This window comes from Micropterus salmoides, unplaced genomic scaffold (genome assembly GCF_014851395.1).
Source record: "Micropterus salmoides isolate LMB-PRFRI ecotype aquatic unplaced genomic scaffold, ASM1485139v1 Ms_hic_scaffold_14, whole genome shotgun sequence".
Taxonomy (NCBI): domain Eukaryota; kingdom Metazoa; phylum Chordata; class Actinopteri; order Centrarchiformes; family Centrarchidae; genus Micropterus; species Micropterus salmoides.
The window spans coordinates 615,888-635,018 of NW_024040485.1; the positions used below are offsets into that span (position 1 = coordinate 615,888).

The window sequence follows — 19,131 nt, forward strand, 5'->3', positions numbered from 1 at the left end:
AAAGCGGCAAAGTGCTGTCCAGTTCCCGTTTACAGCATTTTGAGCCCTTGCAGCCTCTCAATCACTTTCCAAGTGACATCAGTAAAATCTGTGAGGGTTCAGGGCTTAGGGTTTAGGGGGGACACTGGGATTAGGCCGGCCACTGGATTTTATTTTCTCCCGTGTGGTGGGCGTGTCACAGGTGTTCAATCAGCTGCCACAAGTTTAAACTGTGTTTAAAAGGCAGGAAGATGAATGCGCTTGCTAGGCTGCACAACAGGGTGATGAAGGCACCACCTTCTTGAAAAAAAACCCCGTTTTGCTACGTTATGTCGGTGTTGAACTCGCCCCAGGTGTCTGGAGACCCGAGACTCCCTCAGCTGTTTACGTTTTGGCCCACACTTATGTTGATAGTAGCCTAACTTGTGCTGCATTCAGGCTCAATGGGAAAGATGCGAGGTGAAAAACAGCTTCCAGTGAACCACAAGCTATATGACAGTGGAACCTACAAGCTTAATGATAGGCCTACATTTCAAGTGGTGAGTTTGAGATTACAGCAACCTATAGCCTAGGCTCAGTTAAGTTTCTCCGACGTTTTCATGAGGTTGTAAATAAGGCCTGCTAATAATTCCCCCACTCCCACCCTTTGTCACTTGCCTTGTACGTGAAAACCTAACTTTACAATGAACCTGTTTGTGATTTTCATTGAAAAAGGAAATGCATAGTGTTGTGCATGTCTTTGTTTGCTATAGGTCTTACATCAGTTTAAACTGTTTGCTGACCAGTTATCACAACAACTTTAACAACAACAACAATTCTAAACATGTTCAGCTCCATTCAAGGCAACTCGACAAGTGTTTGTTCCTAGTGGGAATTGTTAGGTCTCTGTAAATAATCCTATTAGATCTAGACCTGCTCTATATAGACTAAATAAAACTGGATTAAAATTGTGTAAATTATATTTATTATCTATAAATGAGCCTATAGGATGTGCTGCATTGTGACATGTCATAGCCTACTGATATAAAGCTGGGCTGAACAGCAGCCTACTAAAGTTCAATCTGTGCCTTTATATGTTCAAATAATCAGAAATTTCTGCTATAGCTTGAATGCATCATACTCTGACTGACTGGATTGGATTCATTTGTTCCTCCAGGGAATTCCGGGAACACTCACATGACACCAACTCTCCAGCTCTATTGGTTCAAGGCACGTGTCTGAGAGATCCGTAGTACAACGTCATCGAAGCGTCTCCCAGCCAATCACAAATGAGAACCAAAATCCGTAGTGAAAGTATTTGAGCGGCGTCTTTATCAGGGCAGTTTAGTGCGGCTGGAAGCGTCAATAATTGTGTGCAGGGAGCCGGAAAAATTAAATAGACTGCATTTTTTTTCAACTCTTAATATTATTTTGAAATTTAAAAAATTGCGCACTAAGTGCAGCCATGAGGAGCGGGCTTTTACCTGAAACCGAAGCATGATTTTTCTTTGTCAGAATCCTGAGAGGCCTTTTCACAGTAAAACAATTTCAGTTATTCTGCCAAAAAAAACTACTCCGTTCGCTCACCGCCCTTTCGATTTTGTTGACTCATAATATAGTAGCCTAATTAATTGATTAGAAAGTGAACAGGAAAAACAAAATTGGAAATACTACTTTGTAGAAGGGCGCAGAGAGAGGTGCTGAGGGGGATCCGGCTCCATCATTATGGAAGAAAATGCTCGCCGAGACCCAGAGCGCCCAGACGAGTCCGGAGAGGAGTCCGACCGGGCCATGCTGCCTCTCCTCCAGCCGCCTGGCAACCAGCAGTCCCACAGGATCACCAACTTTTACATCGACAACATTTTAAGACCGGACTTCGGCCGAAAGAGGAAGGACGGGACTTTGGTCCGGGAAGGAGACAGTCTGGGGGTGATCAGACGGAGACAGGAGCTGACAGGGAGAAAGTCCTCCAAAACTGGCAACCCGCAGCAGGGTGGAGTAGGAGGCGCTGAGGATGAGGAGGAGGACACGGGAGCATCCGACGACCAGCATCCGGAAACTGGGGCCAGGAGGCCTGACCTGATAGCCGCTGAAGTGGCTGTGAAGGACCGCTGCCGCAGCCCACAGTCCAGCTCGGGCCCTGCGGCCAAGCCGATGCTGTGGCCGGCCTGGGTTTATTGTACCCGCTACTCAGACCGTCCGTCATCAGGTTGGTGGGAAAACACTGCTGGGACTCTTGTTATTAATTAAAAGATAAAAGAATTTTTTTTTTTAACGGAGGCTAGTTAGGAGGCTTCATGTCTGAGTCAAGTGAATGAAAGAGTTTAAAAGCTGTGGAGGCAAATTATTTACAAAAAATAGTCATTTTATTCTCCAAGCTGTGCGACCCCCAATCCCACTTAATAAAGGCTACTTATCACTTGTAACAATTGACAAACCAATTAGCCTATTGCACTTTATAACTAATATTATCTTCATTATTTCACACTTTCGGTATTTAAAACAATGACGGAACTATTCTTAGAGCAGACACTTATTTTACTTCAAATAAACTACTTTAAACGCAAATTAGAAACTAACTCGAGTTGTTTCAGGTGAAAATAATCTGGATTTTGTCTTTAAAATAAAGATCACTGGATAAAAGGACATGGTGTTGTCGTAACGTGTTATGAACATAAAGTTGAAATTAAATGCGAGTCGAGAGTGAAGTAAAAAATGTGGAGAAATTAAGTGAAACCAAGTTTAACGCCATTGTTCCCCAGCCTTCTTTGTTGATATTCTATTAGCATATTTTTTTTGACAATGGGGGGGGGGGGTCTAAAAAGTAAGGCCCGTGGGTCCCAAAAGAGAAGGATTCGATGTGAAATGCTGAACAATAAAATTTCACAAGTCTTTCTAACAGCCAGCGATATAGCCTATAATAAAAGTCATTTTGGACAACATTTCCCTGCCAGGCTGTGGGATGAGTGGGTCTAAATCTAATTTTGGATCCAGACCACCGTAAAGCTTTTTCTCCAGCAGCATGTGCCTCTACTCTGCATTCTGCTGCTTTATCTCAGCAGTGAAATAATATGATTCCATTTTTATCAGCGAAATGAAAAGTTTGTGCAGAGCTGGGATGATTATTTTCAGACGCGTGGTGCACTTGGACTTTTCCTTTGTCACATTTTAGAAACGCGTTCAGTTGTTAAATAGTGTCTCTTAAACAATCCAGCAGCCAGGCAGAGGGAAACATTTCGCTTGTATTGAAGAAGCGTTCGGAATGAAGCGAAGAGTCAAAAAAGTTGTTTTTATTGTCTTCTGGAAACATTAAAAAGTTTCCTCCGAGGCTCGAGCTTTTGGAAATGATCGCCGAGGTCTTGTAAGAGGTCAGCGAGGCGGCAGCTTGTCCCTGCAGGACAGCTGAACAAAACACAACTTCATAGAAATGCGTAAAATGCTACTTCCATGTGACGCCATACCTTTTTACAGTGTAAAGATAAATGTTGTCAAACCACACACTGCCTGTCAGCTCTTATAGATAAACTGTTGATGGCACAGTTGATGTGGGCCTGCGATTTTTTCCCACTTTAAATTCCAAAGCGGAAACAGATCTCATATAGGCCTATTTGCCTTCATGCTGATAGAAACGTCTGAGTATTATAACAGAAACAAAAGGGGTTATCGCTACTTAAAAAATGGTGTTCCTATGGTAACAGGGAGGAAAAGAGGCGCCTAACTCCCCCATCCTCCATCATATCCTAACCCCACCCCCATCTGCACCCTCCTCCCGTTCTCTGTAAAGTCTGCTGCAGCAGAGCTGAGGACACCATGCAGCCGGATGGGTTTTCCTAGTCACAGTTGTGGTTGGAATTAAAAGAAATATTTCTGGCAAAACCACCTACTTTAAATATTTAACCCATACAGATGTTTCCAGGATTATTCCAAGTATTGGAAAAGATACCATGAACGAGTAGAAAACTCATTTTGGCTGAGAAGAGTCAGGTTGAACTCATCCAGTTTATTGGTTGATGATTTTCTCTAAAATAATCCCACTGAGAAGGAAATTAAAATTATAAAAAAAATACTATATTTTCACATCTTATCGGCTACATTCCCAAATAGTTTTTTTAATTTATTTTTTATTAATTAAGTAGCCTAGTTTACTAAAATTATTCATTGACCCAGACTACTCCATATATAGGCAATATAGGCCTAGGCTATAGACTATAACCTATCACGCTAGATTCAAATAGGCCTTGTTAATATAAAAGTAGGCTATTTATATATAGGCTACAACTTTTTATTTCTTCTCTTAATGGGCTTTTATAGCACCGTTATTTCTTTCTTTCCTTCAGGTGCCACACAACAAAATCACGCGCCAGAAGCTAAATGAGCACCCAAGGAGACCATGTCTTTGTCTAGAAGCAGGGGCCATGCTTAGGCCCTACAGCCTATATACCTGTGTTTTTAAAATGTGAGAAAGCTCAAAGTACTGACTAACCACTGGGTGTCATTTTTGTCTTCAACCCCCCCCCCCCCCCCCCCCCGACCCCAAGGGCCCAGATCCCGCAAACCAAAGAAGGCGCCGACCCCGAGTAAAGAGGACAAGCGGCCCCGGACGGCCTTCACCGCAGAACAGCTCCACCGGTTAAAAACTGAGTTCCAGAACAACCGATACCTGACCGAGCAGCGGAGGCAGAGCCTGGCCCAGGACCTTGGCCTTAACGAGTCTCAGATCAAAATATGGTTTCAGAACAAACGGGCTAAAATCAAGAAAACCTCCGGCAGTAAAAACTCTCTGGCCTCGCAGCTCATGGCGCAGGGACTGTACAACCACTCCACGGCCAGGGACGCCAAGTCGGACAGCGACTAGAGGAGACAAGGGGGGCAGGAGGGGATTCTGAATCATGCAATAAAACCACTTCAGTACCAGCATTCATATTTAAAACTCAACCAGAGACGATATTGTGACATTTTCTTGTCCTTTGAGTATGTGTGGCGCGTGAGAGTGTGTGAGAGTTTGTCGGCTTCCTGTCCTCAGGGCTGTAGTTATGATGAAGTCGAATCCAAGTCAAAGATGGTGCTGCGTTCACATTACATCCACAAATCGGACATTTTCATGGCGTACACCTGTTACAGCCTAGACAGCAGCGATCTCTGTCCAATTAGCTTACGGACACTGTCAACTGTTACAGAGCAGGCTACATCATGATTTGGTTCTGAAAGTCAAATCTGGTAAGAAGGCCTAGCAAATGACATTTCAGAAAGTTCACGTTTCAAATGGGGGGGGTCAGAGATTGAGAGGAGAGTAGCCGTTTGGATGGTGTTGGTAAAAAGCCCATCATCTGTTAGCTAAAACTCACCAGCCACTCTCAGATGAATTGATTTCAGATACAATTTAGGCCTACCTTTAGAATTAGCTGTAATTAAAATGATGTGACATTAAAATGAATTGAAACGAACATTAGACATCATTGCTTTGGCTGAAGAACGGCCCGCCGTCAGCTAACATTAGGCCTACCTCACAAACCTCAGAGTTGTATTTTCCTGTGAAGAAATAACCGACATTTTAACAGGTAGGCTGATAGGGTAGGGTCAGAGAGGACTCGGGACAAATCCAGGTCAGCTGTTTTCTGCTGTTGGCATGATGAGCTACCTGCCTGCTTAAATGACTTTAGTCTCATTACAGCTCACCTTTATTCATGACTTAAAAATTTATCACCGGAAAAAGGTCAACTACGATGTAGAAGTACAAAAAACAGGATATCTCTGATGTTTTTTAGAGGCGGGAAAAGTGAGTCAACAACATAGGAGCTGAGAAGGCGCCGAGCTCAAGGGAAGAGAAATGCGGCCTGGACAGCCGCAGCGCACTAACGCCCTGTGTCCCGTTAGGCCCAGCCTTGTGTCTGATGGACTTTATTGATTATGAAAACTATATGCTAAAATCCAAAGATTTTTTCTGCTGCATCCTGAGAACTGTGACTTGAGAAACAGCCTTCTCTGTGTTGTCTGTGTTTTGTACTTTCTGACTCTTCTTGTGTCCTTGTGTGTTCTGTCGCGTGCTGCAGTGTTTACCTGCAGCTCAGTAGCAAACAGCCTTTTAAGATTTTGGGAATGTAACAACACATTTTTTTATCTGGAATTAAAGGTCTGCTTTATAGAAGCTGTCGGGTGAACAGTGTTTAATAACAAAACTGGTCTTCATAAAGGAAGTGGCAACTAAACACATCCCCATTCTGAATTTAATGTCTGCTTTTAGATAGTAGGCCTACTAAAATATTCGTTTATATTTTTAAATTCTATTAATGCATAGGGCAATATTTTAATATTATAACATATTTTAAAATATGCCCATTTAAATTACCAACACATTTGATTTTTTCAAAAACCCCTTTAGCCTAAATCCCTTTAAATAATTTATAATGATAGTCAGACCGTCACCTACGGCCGTCCGCACCGCACTACCGGCCCGAACCACGGACCTCGAGTATAGGCTATGAATGTGTAAGAGAGTTTTACCTGTTGTTAAGAAAGCCCATTCTGTTCTTATTTATAATACAAGGAACACAGCACTTATTTTTCTGTTGGAACGCCTCATGTGACAGGCCTTTGCTGGGTCGAATTCATGTGGATCCAAACCAAATCGTGGTCTTACCGATGCTCTGAATGTTTTCTTATTTTCTTAGCCATGTTGTAGATATTCCGTTTTTCTTGCAATTAATTAATCATTACAAACCTGGACAAGCCTCTGCCTTGAAAGGAATGTAAATACAACCTAAATATTTACAGTGTTATAAGGAAAGAGCAGAGTGTTCTCTTCTATGATAAGGTTCATGGCATCAGGATTTAAAAAAATAGGGTTAACCCATTTTTTATGATCTTACATGTAAATAATTTATATAATAGTGTGAAAAACAGCAATGCAAAGTAGATTTTTCAGGAGATTATTTTATTATGACCTGAAACACATCAGGAAAAAAAAATTCTAGGCTACAAACAAATATGAAATATTTAAATATCTTGATATTGATTAGCATAACAATGAGAGAGAGAGCTTAGGACAGCAGACACAACATGGAGGACATCAATACTCCATCCTCAACACTAGAGCTGTTGTTTTGTTAAAAGAAAAAGTCATATTGCACTGGTTCTCAAAACCACATAGATTTTACATGAACTTACCATTGACATTTGATTACATTAAAAAGGCCATTCACCTGCATGACACAAACATGACAATGATGCACACAAAGAACATTAAAGCCACACACTTAATAAACCTTTCTTGCAAAGTGTGCATTAAATATACCCCTTTTGTATACTGTTTAACGGCATGTCATTTACAGTATACAGCTGCACCACATGTACAACCGGCTACCTTATTTTTTTCTTTGAACAAAATCACTGCAATGACAACTTTGCTGTTCAATGAAAACATACATCTTGTTTGGTCATTACACATCTACATGCTGCTCTATGAGATCAGAACATTTCTAGGTTCATAAAAGCCTCGGAAAACCCACTATACTGTGTCAAAAGTATATTTCTTTAAACAAGTCGTTTTTCTAAGCTCCTTAAACCTTGATATGTTGGAGACACAAGCTTTTCAGTGGGGCCACGTTCAAGAATAGTTTGAGAAACTGTAATTTAGGTTGTACACAGGCTATAGTGTCAAAGTGAACGAACAGGTGCATACAAGCAAACATTCATTTATACATTCCATAGGTCACAGATCATACCACTGACACCATGCAGGAAAACTGTTTGAGCAGCTGAGCTGAGCAGGATTACAGATTCACTGTGCTTATAGGGGGAAAGGATCAATAGAAGCTGATAACTGTGACCCAAAATAGTTAGATATGGATCCACCTGTTTTTAGTGGTAATCAGCATTTCCCCATAAATACTGAGTTAGGTGACCACTAACATGGTATCTGCAGTGGCTCTGGAGTCAATATCCACATCTTTTCTTTTTCAGCGACTTTCCAAAACCACCCTAGAGTACTGAAAACCATCATGCCTTGCTGCTCAAGCTGGGCTCAACACCATTCTGATGAAATGAAAGTGTCATACAAAAAAAACAAAAAACAATGTGTTTTGTGAAGTAATTCAAGATATTCAAGAAAATGTTTATGGTGTGCGTCTTGTACAAATGACAAAAGGATTGGCACAATCCTGATAGTTCTCAGCACTTGGGTGACTGGATAAAGTAGTTAAAAGGACTGATTAGTATATTCACTTCATAGTGGAAAAGTCTGCAAGAATATAGACACAGAAGTGCAGGTTAAAACATACACAACTTCGTTCTCATTCTGTGTTTACCTGAACGTCTGACTGAGGTGGAAAAACAGGCGAGAAAAATGAAACAGAGAGAGGGAGAAAGAAATATGGCGAGCAGAGGGAAATCCATCAACAAAAAGCCAGAGACACATCCATTGGCAGCAGCAGCAGCAGCATTGACCTGGGCTCTGTGAATGGCAGCAGGAGCCCTCATCTGCATTTCCATTCTTAGCTCACTTGTATGTGGAAGTTACGCCCAACGGTCTCTGACTTGATGAGCTGAGCGAGCTGGGTTTCTATGCACAGTGTGGGGTTGTCAGTCGAAAGGGTTGGTGGGGTGGGGGTGGGGGGTATAATGGCCAGAGAACCTGGATGAAGGTCAAAATGCTTTGGGTGTCCATGCAAAAAGCAGCAGGTGAGAACACTACAGCCAATAAATGATGAGAAATGGACATCTTTTTCCTCTCTGGTTCTCACTGTGGAGATCACGATATTTTCCAAATTCCCAGTAATGAATGAAGGGACATGGCTCTGATGTTAGAGTTTCTATCAGTTATATTCAGTTTAAATGAAAAGACCTTCTATCAATCCCAAATGTATTCTAATGGTGGACACAACAATTTTCATATTCAAACCATTTGGACTAAATGCATTCTTCTGTCCCCTGGTTGCCAATGTCACACCTAGTATGTTCAGGTAAGTAAAGGTTTATAGTAAGAAAGAAAAGGGCTGGTTCTCCTGGATAAAGTTTGGATGTGCTACATCCCCATCCACCACCTCAACCTCCACACGCTGAAGGGTTAGATATACTCGAAAACAGATGCACATCTGTTTGTATTACACACATCCCACTGCCTCCCCTACTTCTCCCTGATAATCCTGAGTTTGTTTGTAGTCTCAACGTGATGATGGTTCAAATGGGAATAATGGTGCACACGTCCTCCTAAAAGGCATTCATAATGTTCTCAGTTGTTCACATGAAAACCCTGCCTACTTTCACACATGGCCAATGCGTGAAGTGGGCCTGCCTGTTAGATTGTCATTATGGGAAAGTAACAAAAAATGTCTAACACAGCTTCCCCACTTTGAAAATCAGGAAGGTACGGTGGGAGGGAGCTTTAGACACAGGTAAAAGATCTGACACTCTGCCTCACTACATAAAGGGCATATCACATAGTTTCCACTGAACGTACTGCACTGGATGTAAAACCACACCAGCAGGATTCTGGGATGTGCTTTTCATTTTGGTTTCCACTCTAGAGGGTTGAAAACGTTCACATTATTACTTTAGATCATTTTAAAGGTTCTCAAATAAATCAAATCGTTCTCATATCAAAAGACTTGTTTTAAGCTGTGTGCACAGTTGAAAAGGTGTTCCACTAGCACTGGGTCACAACAAGCCAAAAATCTGCTTAAAGACTGCTCACCTACAGGAGCTAACCACAGAAGCAATTTGCATGCATTTGTCAAATTTGCATTTCTCAAAAGAGAGTGGTAACAGTAAAACCAAGAACACAAGACAAATGTTGCTAAATCTGTCCATGGCAACATTTCAGCAACAGGTCCTGTCGTTTTCCGGCTAAAAGCAGAGTTCATCCATCCCCTTGTCATAATATTAACCTCTCCAACAGGCAGAGGCAAAGGGCAAACGAGCAGAGAAAAGAAAAGTACATATCACAAAGTATTGATGTCCCATGTGTCTTTGGCAGACAAAGGACGGTCCGTCCAGTTCCCCTTCCCCCCACTGAGTAATTTAGCCATAGTTCTCTAAATGCTTCCTAGTCAAACTCGGAATATAAAATGAAGGGGACGAGGGCTTTGTGACGGAAATATAATTACGGCTGCTAAAAGCTGGTGAAGGTGGAGAATGGGGGATGACATCAGACCAATTTCACACTCGGGCCTAGGATGGCCAGGCCAAGCCTGGGCCTCGCCGCGCTACACTGATCAAAGCCTGCTGCAGCCAGCCCAAAAGCTAAAAAAAGGGACTCTTAACTATGCTAATCTCCAGGACAAATATATTTTAATCTTGTTAGAATACAAGTTAATGCTGCAGCTCAGTGACCAAACTTTATGCTATAAGAGTAGAAGGACACAAGAATACAAAATCACACTTTGGATTTTTCTATTCAACAAGTTAATGTTGAATCTCAGAAAAACGACAGATGAGGAATTATCAAGTAGTCCTATGTCTGTAATAATCTCTGTGATCTCACAGGTTTTCTGAGATAGATTTGAAGTAGATATAGCCAAAATAAAATTAAGTGGTTCATCACAGCATACAAGTAGTCACTTCCTGTTACCAACAGGGGGCGCTATGACTTTGTGTAAAAATTAGCTTGTAGATGTGTTCAGGGTGAGACACTTATCAAATATGTGAAGTTTGGTGCAGATGTGGGCATGTACACTGAAGTTACAACAATGTCCTATGCCATGGCGAATCAGCGATTTTTGGACGCCATGCCACCGGCACACCATTTCACAAAAACTCCAGAAATGATCATTTAATCCAAAATGGCCCGACTTCCTGTTGGGTTTAGGGCATCGCTCCAAGAGGCTTTTTGGTACGTCTGGACATGATACATGTGCCTCAGAAATTTCAGATATGTAAGTGAAACATGCCGCAGGGGCTGCTTTGTTGAATGTCACTTCCTCTTGCCAGCAAGTGGCGCTATGACTATGGGTGAACGTCGGCATGTACATGTGCTTGTGCTACATGTAAAATTTGGTCTGAGATCAAAATCACCGTCAGGGCACCGACAGTTCAGCAGGACCAGCAGCAGCGCAACGAGAACAGGAGAGCAAGTGTGTAAGTGAACAAACAGCCTCTGTACGCCACGTCTTCAAAAAATTTCCTTAATCTGGCACCAGGCGTGGGGCTAGTTTTGTAACAACAAATGTTCTTATTGAAGCAAGTCTTGTACTTGTATTTGACTTTAGCTGAGCAGACTCCTGCAGCACCTGCCTTGCTGCCCGTCTGTGACGCCATGTTCCCAACGTTTAGGGCCCTAGACGCCAAGCTATTCACAATAGTGTTAAAAACACGCTATTTGCAGAACTATTTCGCTAATAGTTCTTCATTTTTTCATCTAGAATGTTGCTATTGCTATAAAAAAGTCAAATATTTAGGCTAAAAAAATTATTAGGTTACATATTGTTGATTTTTAGGGCCCAAGGATGAAACATGCAAGGACCCTATTGAAAGTGAAGGATTTTTTTTCTTTCTGCAAAGTAAGCTCAATTTTGGCAGCCTTAACATGCTCAAACACCCACCAAACTTTGCGCAAAATTCAAGGGTGGTGAAAATTTACGTGCATGGGAGTGGCAAAATGGCTCGCCCTACAGATAAAGCCCCCAGGCCAGCTTTCACCAATTTGTCCAAATTTTTTGCAGCAGATGGATGTCCAGACCTACAAAAAAGCCTCTAAGAGCGATGCCTTAAACCCAACAGGAAGTCATGGATTGAATAGTCATTTATGACGATTCACAAGTTACATACTTTAACAAACTCCTCCGAGGGAATTAATCCAATCAACTTCAAATTTCTGCTGTGCCTTTGTGTTATCTTTGAGTTTTCGTCAATAGGCGTGTCTGTGGCATGGTGTCAAAAATGGATGATTCGCCATGGAAGAGGAAGTTGTTATAACTTCAGTCTACATGCTCTGATCAATACCAAAATGTACATGTATGATAACAGTCCACCCCTGAACACATGCATATGCCAACATTCACTCAAGGCATAGACACAAACACTCTCAGAAGAGCCTTAAGACACTGATGATGCTGTGTTGTGAAGCTTGTGAGTTTCCGGGTAACGGCCTGTTCGTGGCAGGGCGTCAGATTTCGATGCTTCGCCATAAAACATTCAACCTGCATGCACAAACATTTTGGGGGAAATATATCATATCAAAATACACCAAAAAGCCTGAAAGACCCATACCCCAAACTCAACAGGAAGTCCACCATTTTGATTTGAAAGAGCAATTTTAACCCATTTTTCACAATTTACAAGGTGCATAATTTAACAAAGTACATGCTCAGATCTGAGCATGTACAGTCAAGGTACAACAACTTCCTGTGTCATGGCGAAACGTTTAACTTCACGCCACGCCACGCAACGCCACCACGCATTAACCAGAAACTCACAAATCTTACAACATGGATTAATCAATGTGTTAACTGCTTTCTTGGACAGTTTTAAAGTTGACATGTCCAACCTGCTAGGAGTAGTTCATCACAACGTAAAACATATCAATTCCGACGAAAACTGACCGTTTGGACAATTTTTAATTGTCAGTGGGTTTAGACTGCACAGCAAAAATTTGAAGTTGATCAGATTAAATCTCTAGGAGGACTTTGTTAAATTATGCACCTTGTAAATTGTGAAAAATGGGTTAAAATTGCTCTTTCAAATCAAAATGGCGGACTTCCTGTTGAGTTTGGGGTATGGGTCTTTCAGGCTTTTTGGTGTATTTTGATATGATATATTTCCCCCAAAATGTTTGTGCATGCAGGTTGAATGTTTTATGGCGAAGCATCGAAATCTGACGCCCTGCCACGAACAGGCCGTTACCCGGAAACTCACAAGCTTCACAACACAGCATCATCAGTGTCTTAAGGCTCTTCTGAGAGTGTTTGTGTCTATGCCTTTGAGTGAATGTTGGCATATGCATGTGTTCAGGGGTGGACTGTTATCATACATGTACATTTTGGTATTGATCAGAGCATGTAGACTGAAGTTATAACAACTTCCTCTTCCATGGCGAATCATCCATTTTTGACACCATGCCACAGACACGCCTATTGACGAAAACTCAAAGATAACACAAAGGCACAGCAGAAATTTGAAGTTGATTGGATTAATTCCCTCGGAGGAGTTTGTTAAAGTATGTAACTTGTGAATCGTCATAAATGACTATTCAATCCATGACTTCCTGTTGGGTTTAAGGCATCGCTCTTAGAGGCTTTTTTGTAGGTCTGGACATCCATCTGCTGCAAAAAATTTGGACAAATTGGTGAAAGCTGGCCTGGGGGCTTTATCTGTAGGGCGAGCCATTTTGCCACTCCCATGCACGTAAATTTTCACCACCCTTGAATTTTGCGCAAAGTTTGGTGGGTGTTTGAGCATGTTAAGGCTGCCAAAATTGAGCTTACTTTGCAGAAAGAAAAAAAAATCCTTCACTTTCAATAGGGTCCTTGCATGTTTCATCCTTGGGCCCTAAAAATCAACAATATGTAACCTAATAATTTTTTTAGCCTAAATATATGACTTTTTTATAGCAATAGCAACATTCTAGATGAAAAAATGAAGAACTATTAGCGAAATAGTTCTGCAAATAGCGTGTTTTTAACACTATTGTGAATAGCTTGGCGTCTAGGGCCCTAAACGTTGGGAACATGGCGTCACAGACGGGCAGCAAGGCAGGTGCTGCAGGAGTCTGCTCAGCTAAAGTCAAATACAAGTACAAGACTTGCTTCAATAAGAACATTTGTTGTTACAAAACTAGCCCCACGCCTGGTGCCAGATTAAGGAAATTTTTTGAAGACGTGGCGTACAGAGGCTGTTTGTTCACTTACACACTTGCTCTCCTGTTCTCGTTGCGCTGGTCCTGCTGAACTGTCGGTGCCCTGACGGTGATTTTGATCTCAGACCAAATTTTACATGTAGCACAAGCACATGTACATGCCGACGTTCACCCATAGTCATAGCGCCACTTGCACCTCGCCGGCAAGTTGACTACACAATGGAGTCATCAAGCAGTATATTCCAAAAATACTGAGCAACGGAGAGGCCAATATACCAACTCCTGCTCGGGCATGATCAACATTGAGATCTTCCTGTCCATACCACAGGCTGATCAGCTACATGATGATTACGCTTATACTGGCAGGTGATGTCCATTCTAATCCGGGACCATTTGCAACATTGAAAGCAGCTGTTGTCGGATATACCTGAGTTTGCAAACGTTGCTGAATTACATCAAGGAAGCAACAATCTACCTGTACATTCAAACGCATCCCTGCAAAACGCTATATTTAATTCGAGTGACTGTACACAAAGAACATTTAAATAGAATGATAGTTAAAAGGAAGTTTGAACTTTTTCAACCAGTAAATCAGGCTAAAGCATTGTGGGACAAACGACTCAAACCCAAAGGACTTCTTGGCGGACATTTGAAAATCAGAAGCATTGTGTCAAAAACTGAGCAACTTGAAGGTTTGCTGATAGAATCCAATTTAGACTTTCTTTTTATTTCAGAGTCATGGTTAACGGAATCATCACCAAGGACTTCTTTTGCTATCCCTGGGTATCAAGTCTTTAGGAAAAACAGAAAATTAGGCAGAGGAGGAGGAGTTCTCTTGTATGTTCGAAATCACTTTAAATGTGTAGAAGTGCATCTTAATTCCTCAAAAGAACTTGAAAGCATTACTGTCTCTATTATATTGTCCCCTCATATGTCTTTTAGGCCCTGCAATGGACTGGGGACCTGTCCAGGGTGTACCCCGCCTTTCGCCCAATGTCAGCTGGGATTGGCTCCAGCCCCCCGCGACCCTGTACGCAGGATAAGTGGTTGATGATGGATGGATATGTATTTTACTGTGACAGGTATATATCGACCCCACAAATATTTTTTATGACAAATTAAAATCCTTATTAAAGGAAATTGGTACTAAGACTGAACTAATTGTATTAGGTGATTTTAACATAAACTGGGCTGAGAAAGCAAGCAGGAAAAAACTCAAAAGTATATCAGATCAGTATAATCTTGCTCAAATGATTCAAGGCCCAACTAGGGTTACTCAATCATCACAAACTCAGACAGATCTTATTTTTAGTAATAAGCCTGAGAGAATTACAAAATATTTTAATTTGATCTGACATTAATCGTAAGAAAATTGACAAAACAAAGATTCTTATATAGACAAGAGGGTAAAAGTTATTTTAATGTTATACCCAAAACCTCAGTCGGTCCATTTGAGGATAAATTAAAGCACTTGGACTGGAATGATGTTCTGCAGTCTGATTATATAGAAAAGGCATCTAATACTATGATGGCCAGAGTTAGTGAGACTAAAAATGAGTTTTGCAAAAAGGTCCTACACTCACATAAAAAATATAATCTGCCATGGTTAAATGAGCATCTTTGGAAGCTAATGAAGCAAAGAGACTTAGCACAGAAGGCAACTCTTAAATCTGGACTACCACATGACAGGAGAAAATTCCAAGAATTGCGAAATAAAGTAGTAAAAGAACTAAGGCAGGCTAAAGCTGATTACTTTATTAAATTAATCAATGACTCTAAGGGAAATAGTAAATTAATTTGGGAAAATATTAATAACATTACAAAGAAGGAGCGTAAATCAGTTCAAAATTGGGTAATAAATGAACAATAAAAAGTGATAGAAGATAAAGGAAAAATAGCTATGATCTTTAATTCATTCTTTGTAGATTCAGTACAGTGTCTGGCCAAGACTTTTGGTCTAAGACCAAGAGTACTTAAATCGGCAAATAATGACTCCCCTGTTTTCACAATTGAAAATGTCTCAGAATATACCGTAATGAAAACACTTGACTGTGTGAAAGGGTCCAAGTCTAAGGATGTTTTTGATTTTGATGCAAAACTCCTAAAAAAATATAAATTAATACTATGTAAGCTTTTAACTCATCTGATAAACTTGTCAATAACAAATTCCTATTTTCCCTCATCCTGGAAGGCTGCAGTAGTGACCCCAATCTTAAAATCAGGTGATAGAACACTCATATCAAATTATAGACCCATTAGTATACTTTCTAAAATTACAGAAAAGGTTGTTTGTGATCAGCTAGTCTCTCATCTTGATGAAGGTGAATTTACTTTGCACCCAATGCAGTTTGGTTTCCGAAAGCATCACTCGACAGAAACAGCAAATTGTTTTTTTGTGGAACATATCAAAAGTCAACTTGATAATAGGGTTAATAATTCAGTTAATCCCGATATTCTAATTAACAGTGAAGTCATTACTTCTGTGACACATTTTAAATATTTGGGCATTATACTTGACACAAATCTGACCTTCAAAAAACAAGCTAGTAGGGTCATCGAGACTGTTAAATTTAATCTGAACAATTTTAAGAGTATCAGACATCACTTGTCACTGTCTGCTGCTCTACACACAATGATTTTTCCCCATTTGTCCTACTGTATAACAACCTGGTCACAGGCAGGTGTGACTACACTCAAGCCTATGTATTCACTTTACAAACAAATTTTAAATGTACTAGACAAAAAACCTTAGGATTATCATCATTGTAACATCCTGAAAAAATATAATCTTATCAATTCTGATAATTTCTTATTTTATTCAGATGCATGTCTAATGTTTAAAGTTATTCATAATCTTGCACCCCCCCCCCCAAATCCGCTTTCTCTGTTAAAGTAGTGAGGAAGTGTAATTCCATACCCACAAACATTAGAAACTCAGGAAGTTTTGCAGTGTTTAAAGCCAGCATCAAACTTTGGCTAAAATCAGCACAAGAGTGTCACCATTAATGATTGCATCGTATTTTCCTTATTCTGTATTTGGTGTATATATCAAACAGTTTTTTTTAATCAATTTTGAATTGATGGATAATATGTATTTTGTAATTTTATGTAGTGTATTTGTTGTTTAGTGGTTGTTTAGTATCTTTTGTATTGTTTTGTCTACCTGCCCAGGGACAACAGATGCAAATTAGCTGTTAGCTAACTCTGGTGCAATTGTTTTAATTGTGCGCTGTCCCTGTCAAATAAACAGTAAAACAAACAAACAATAACTGCCATACAGACGTATCTTTGACATAATGGCAATGAAGGCTCTCAGGGATCAAGGGTACTTTAATTAATTGTATGCTCTTTTTTTTTTTAAAGACTAGAGAACACCCATCTTCTTCATAGACCTAGAAATGTACACACATACACATGAAGGGAATATTAAAAGTTTAGTCTTTTGCATTCTCTGTATTCGGCTGTGGCTCAGGAGGTAGAGCGGGTTGGCCGTTAATCGGAAGGTCAGCGGTTCAATCCCTGGCTCCCCCTGGTTGTGTGTCGAAGTGTCCTTGGGCAAGATACTTAACCCCGATTTGCCCGTGGCGGCTGTTCCGCCAGTGTATGAGTGAGTGTGAATGTTAGTTTCCGTTTGAGCACTTAGGCTCAGTGTGTGAATGTGAATGCAGATGTAGTGTAAAAGCTTTGAGTGGTCGAAAAGACTAGAAAGGTGCTATACAAGTACGGAGCATTTACATCTTTTTGCCTTTGGATGACTCATATTTTATTAAGTAATTGTGAACAGATTATAATCTGTGAGAAAACACCTGCTGTTTGTAGATGGTCCACACTACTTACTACTGAATCAGTGCAACCCTTCCCATGACCCAACAAATACATTTAAAAGTACTTTTACAACTACATTAAAAGAACTTCACCTTAAATATTTTTGTACAGCATAATCCATTTATTATAGAACATTCCCTGCTTACTCACATTACATCCACCTCCTTAGACTGCATCTTCTGCCATCTATGACATAGTCACCATGAACTAGGCTTCTAACCACAGGTAGTTCGAACTGTACAACTTAACGACAGTGGTTGCGAACGTTCGTCAACTATGGTTTTGGGGAACACCATGCATAGCTTAACGATGGTTTGTTACATGTAAGTTACCAACGTAGTTACTTCCATAGTTCATCACAACTGCGTAGTTCCAACCAAGGGTGCATTTCCCATACAACCACGGAAAGTAGCATTGAACTATCTTGGTACGATGCATCTAACCAACATCTGAAGTACGACCGTTTCCCAAAACTGTGGTACATTGTTGGTACCACCGTGGTTTGAACTTAGTTTGAACCATGTTCCACATAGTTCGAGCTAACATGTTTCCATAAGTGTTTGTCTGTTTTTCACAGCAGGAAACTCACAAAACATTATTATCTTCCTAAATACGTCAGTTGTGATCAATATTAAGTGACATTATTATACTAACTTATTATTTAGGCTTTTCATATTATAGTCGTATATCGGTAATAACAAGAAAATCAACAATATAAATAATATAACCTAATCATTTTATTTAGCCTAAATAAAGGCTATAGCCTAACTTTTTTATAGCAATAGCAACATTTTAGAAGAAAAAATTAAGAACTATTAGCAATTACAAAACATTTAGTAAATATGTTTAATCTGCAAGTATCTTCATTTCAACACTTTAACACAATTATAAATCCCTTGGCCGCAAACAATCTCAAGGTCTTGAGAATAGCTCAGTGCAATAAGTGGCTGAACTTGTGAATGTTCTCTATTGAAACAGACATGGGTTCTAATCCTGAGTTCTCTATTTATTAGGGGTGGGAATCACCAGAGGCCCCACGATAAGATATTATCACGATATTTATGTTGCGATTCGATTTTATTGCGATTTTAAATATATTGAGATATATTGCAATTTATTACCTTTTTCTAACTTCCAATTAGGTCCCTAAAGTCAAACTTTGTCAACATCTGTTTATCTAAAAAGATCTAAACAGACATTTCTCTGTTTGTTCATATCACTTTTTCAGTCCTCTATATGGTCCTGTTAAGTTTTCTAGTGGACTAAAAAAGCAATAGATTTTATTATTCTAGCACCAAAAAGTTAAAACTCCCATCTGCAATTTATATACTAAAATATTGATACTTGGCATCCGTGTATCGATACAGTATTGTCATAGCATGAACTGAGCTTCTAACCACAGGTCAGTAGCTGTAGTTTCTTACTATGCAACTTAACAACAGTTGGTGCGAACGTTTGTTGGAACTATGGTTTTGGGGAACACCTGCGTCGCTTAACGATGGTTCGTACCATGTAAGTTACCAACTTAGTTACCTCCATAGTTCGAACTAGGGTTTTGGAAA

The 19,131-nt window shown here is 40.2% G+C and overlaps 1 protein-coding gene across 1 annotated transcript; it reads left to right on the top strand.

Annotated features, from left to right (window-relative positions):
• The first annotated feature begins 271 nt into the window (after window positions 1-271).
• en2b (engrailed homeobox 2b) lies at window positions 272-4,893 on the top strand. Its single transcript, XM_038717163.1, has 3 exons — window positions 272-518; window positions 1,136-2,167; window positions 4,497-4,893. The coding sequence occupies exons 2-3, from the start codon at window positions 1,684-1,686 to the stop codon at window positions 4,811-4,813; spliced, it is 801 nt and encodes a 266-aa protein (XP_038573091.1). The 5' UTR covers window positions 272-518; window positions 1,136-1,683; the 3' UTR covers window positions 4,814-4,893.
• Window positions 4,894-19,131: the final 14,238 nt, after the last annotated feature.

Bases quoted from the DNA above. Each gene is read 5' to 3' on its own strand.
- en2b (XM_038717163.1), top strand. From the start codon at position 1,684: ATGGAAGAAAATGCTCGCCGAGACCCAGAGCGCCCAGACGAGTCCGGA. The intron at 2,168-4,496 runs GTTGGTGGGAAA...CCCGACCCCAAG, and splicing joins CTCAGACCGTCCGTCATCAG to GGCCCAGATCCCGCAAACCA.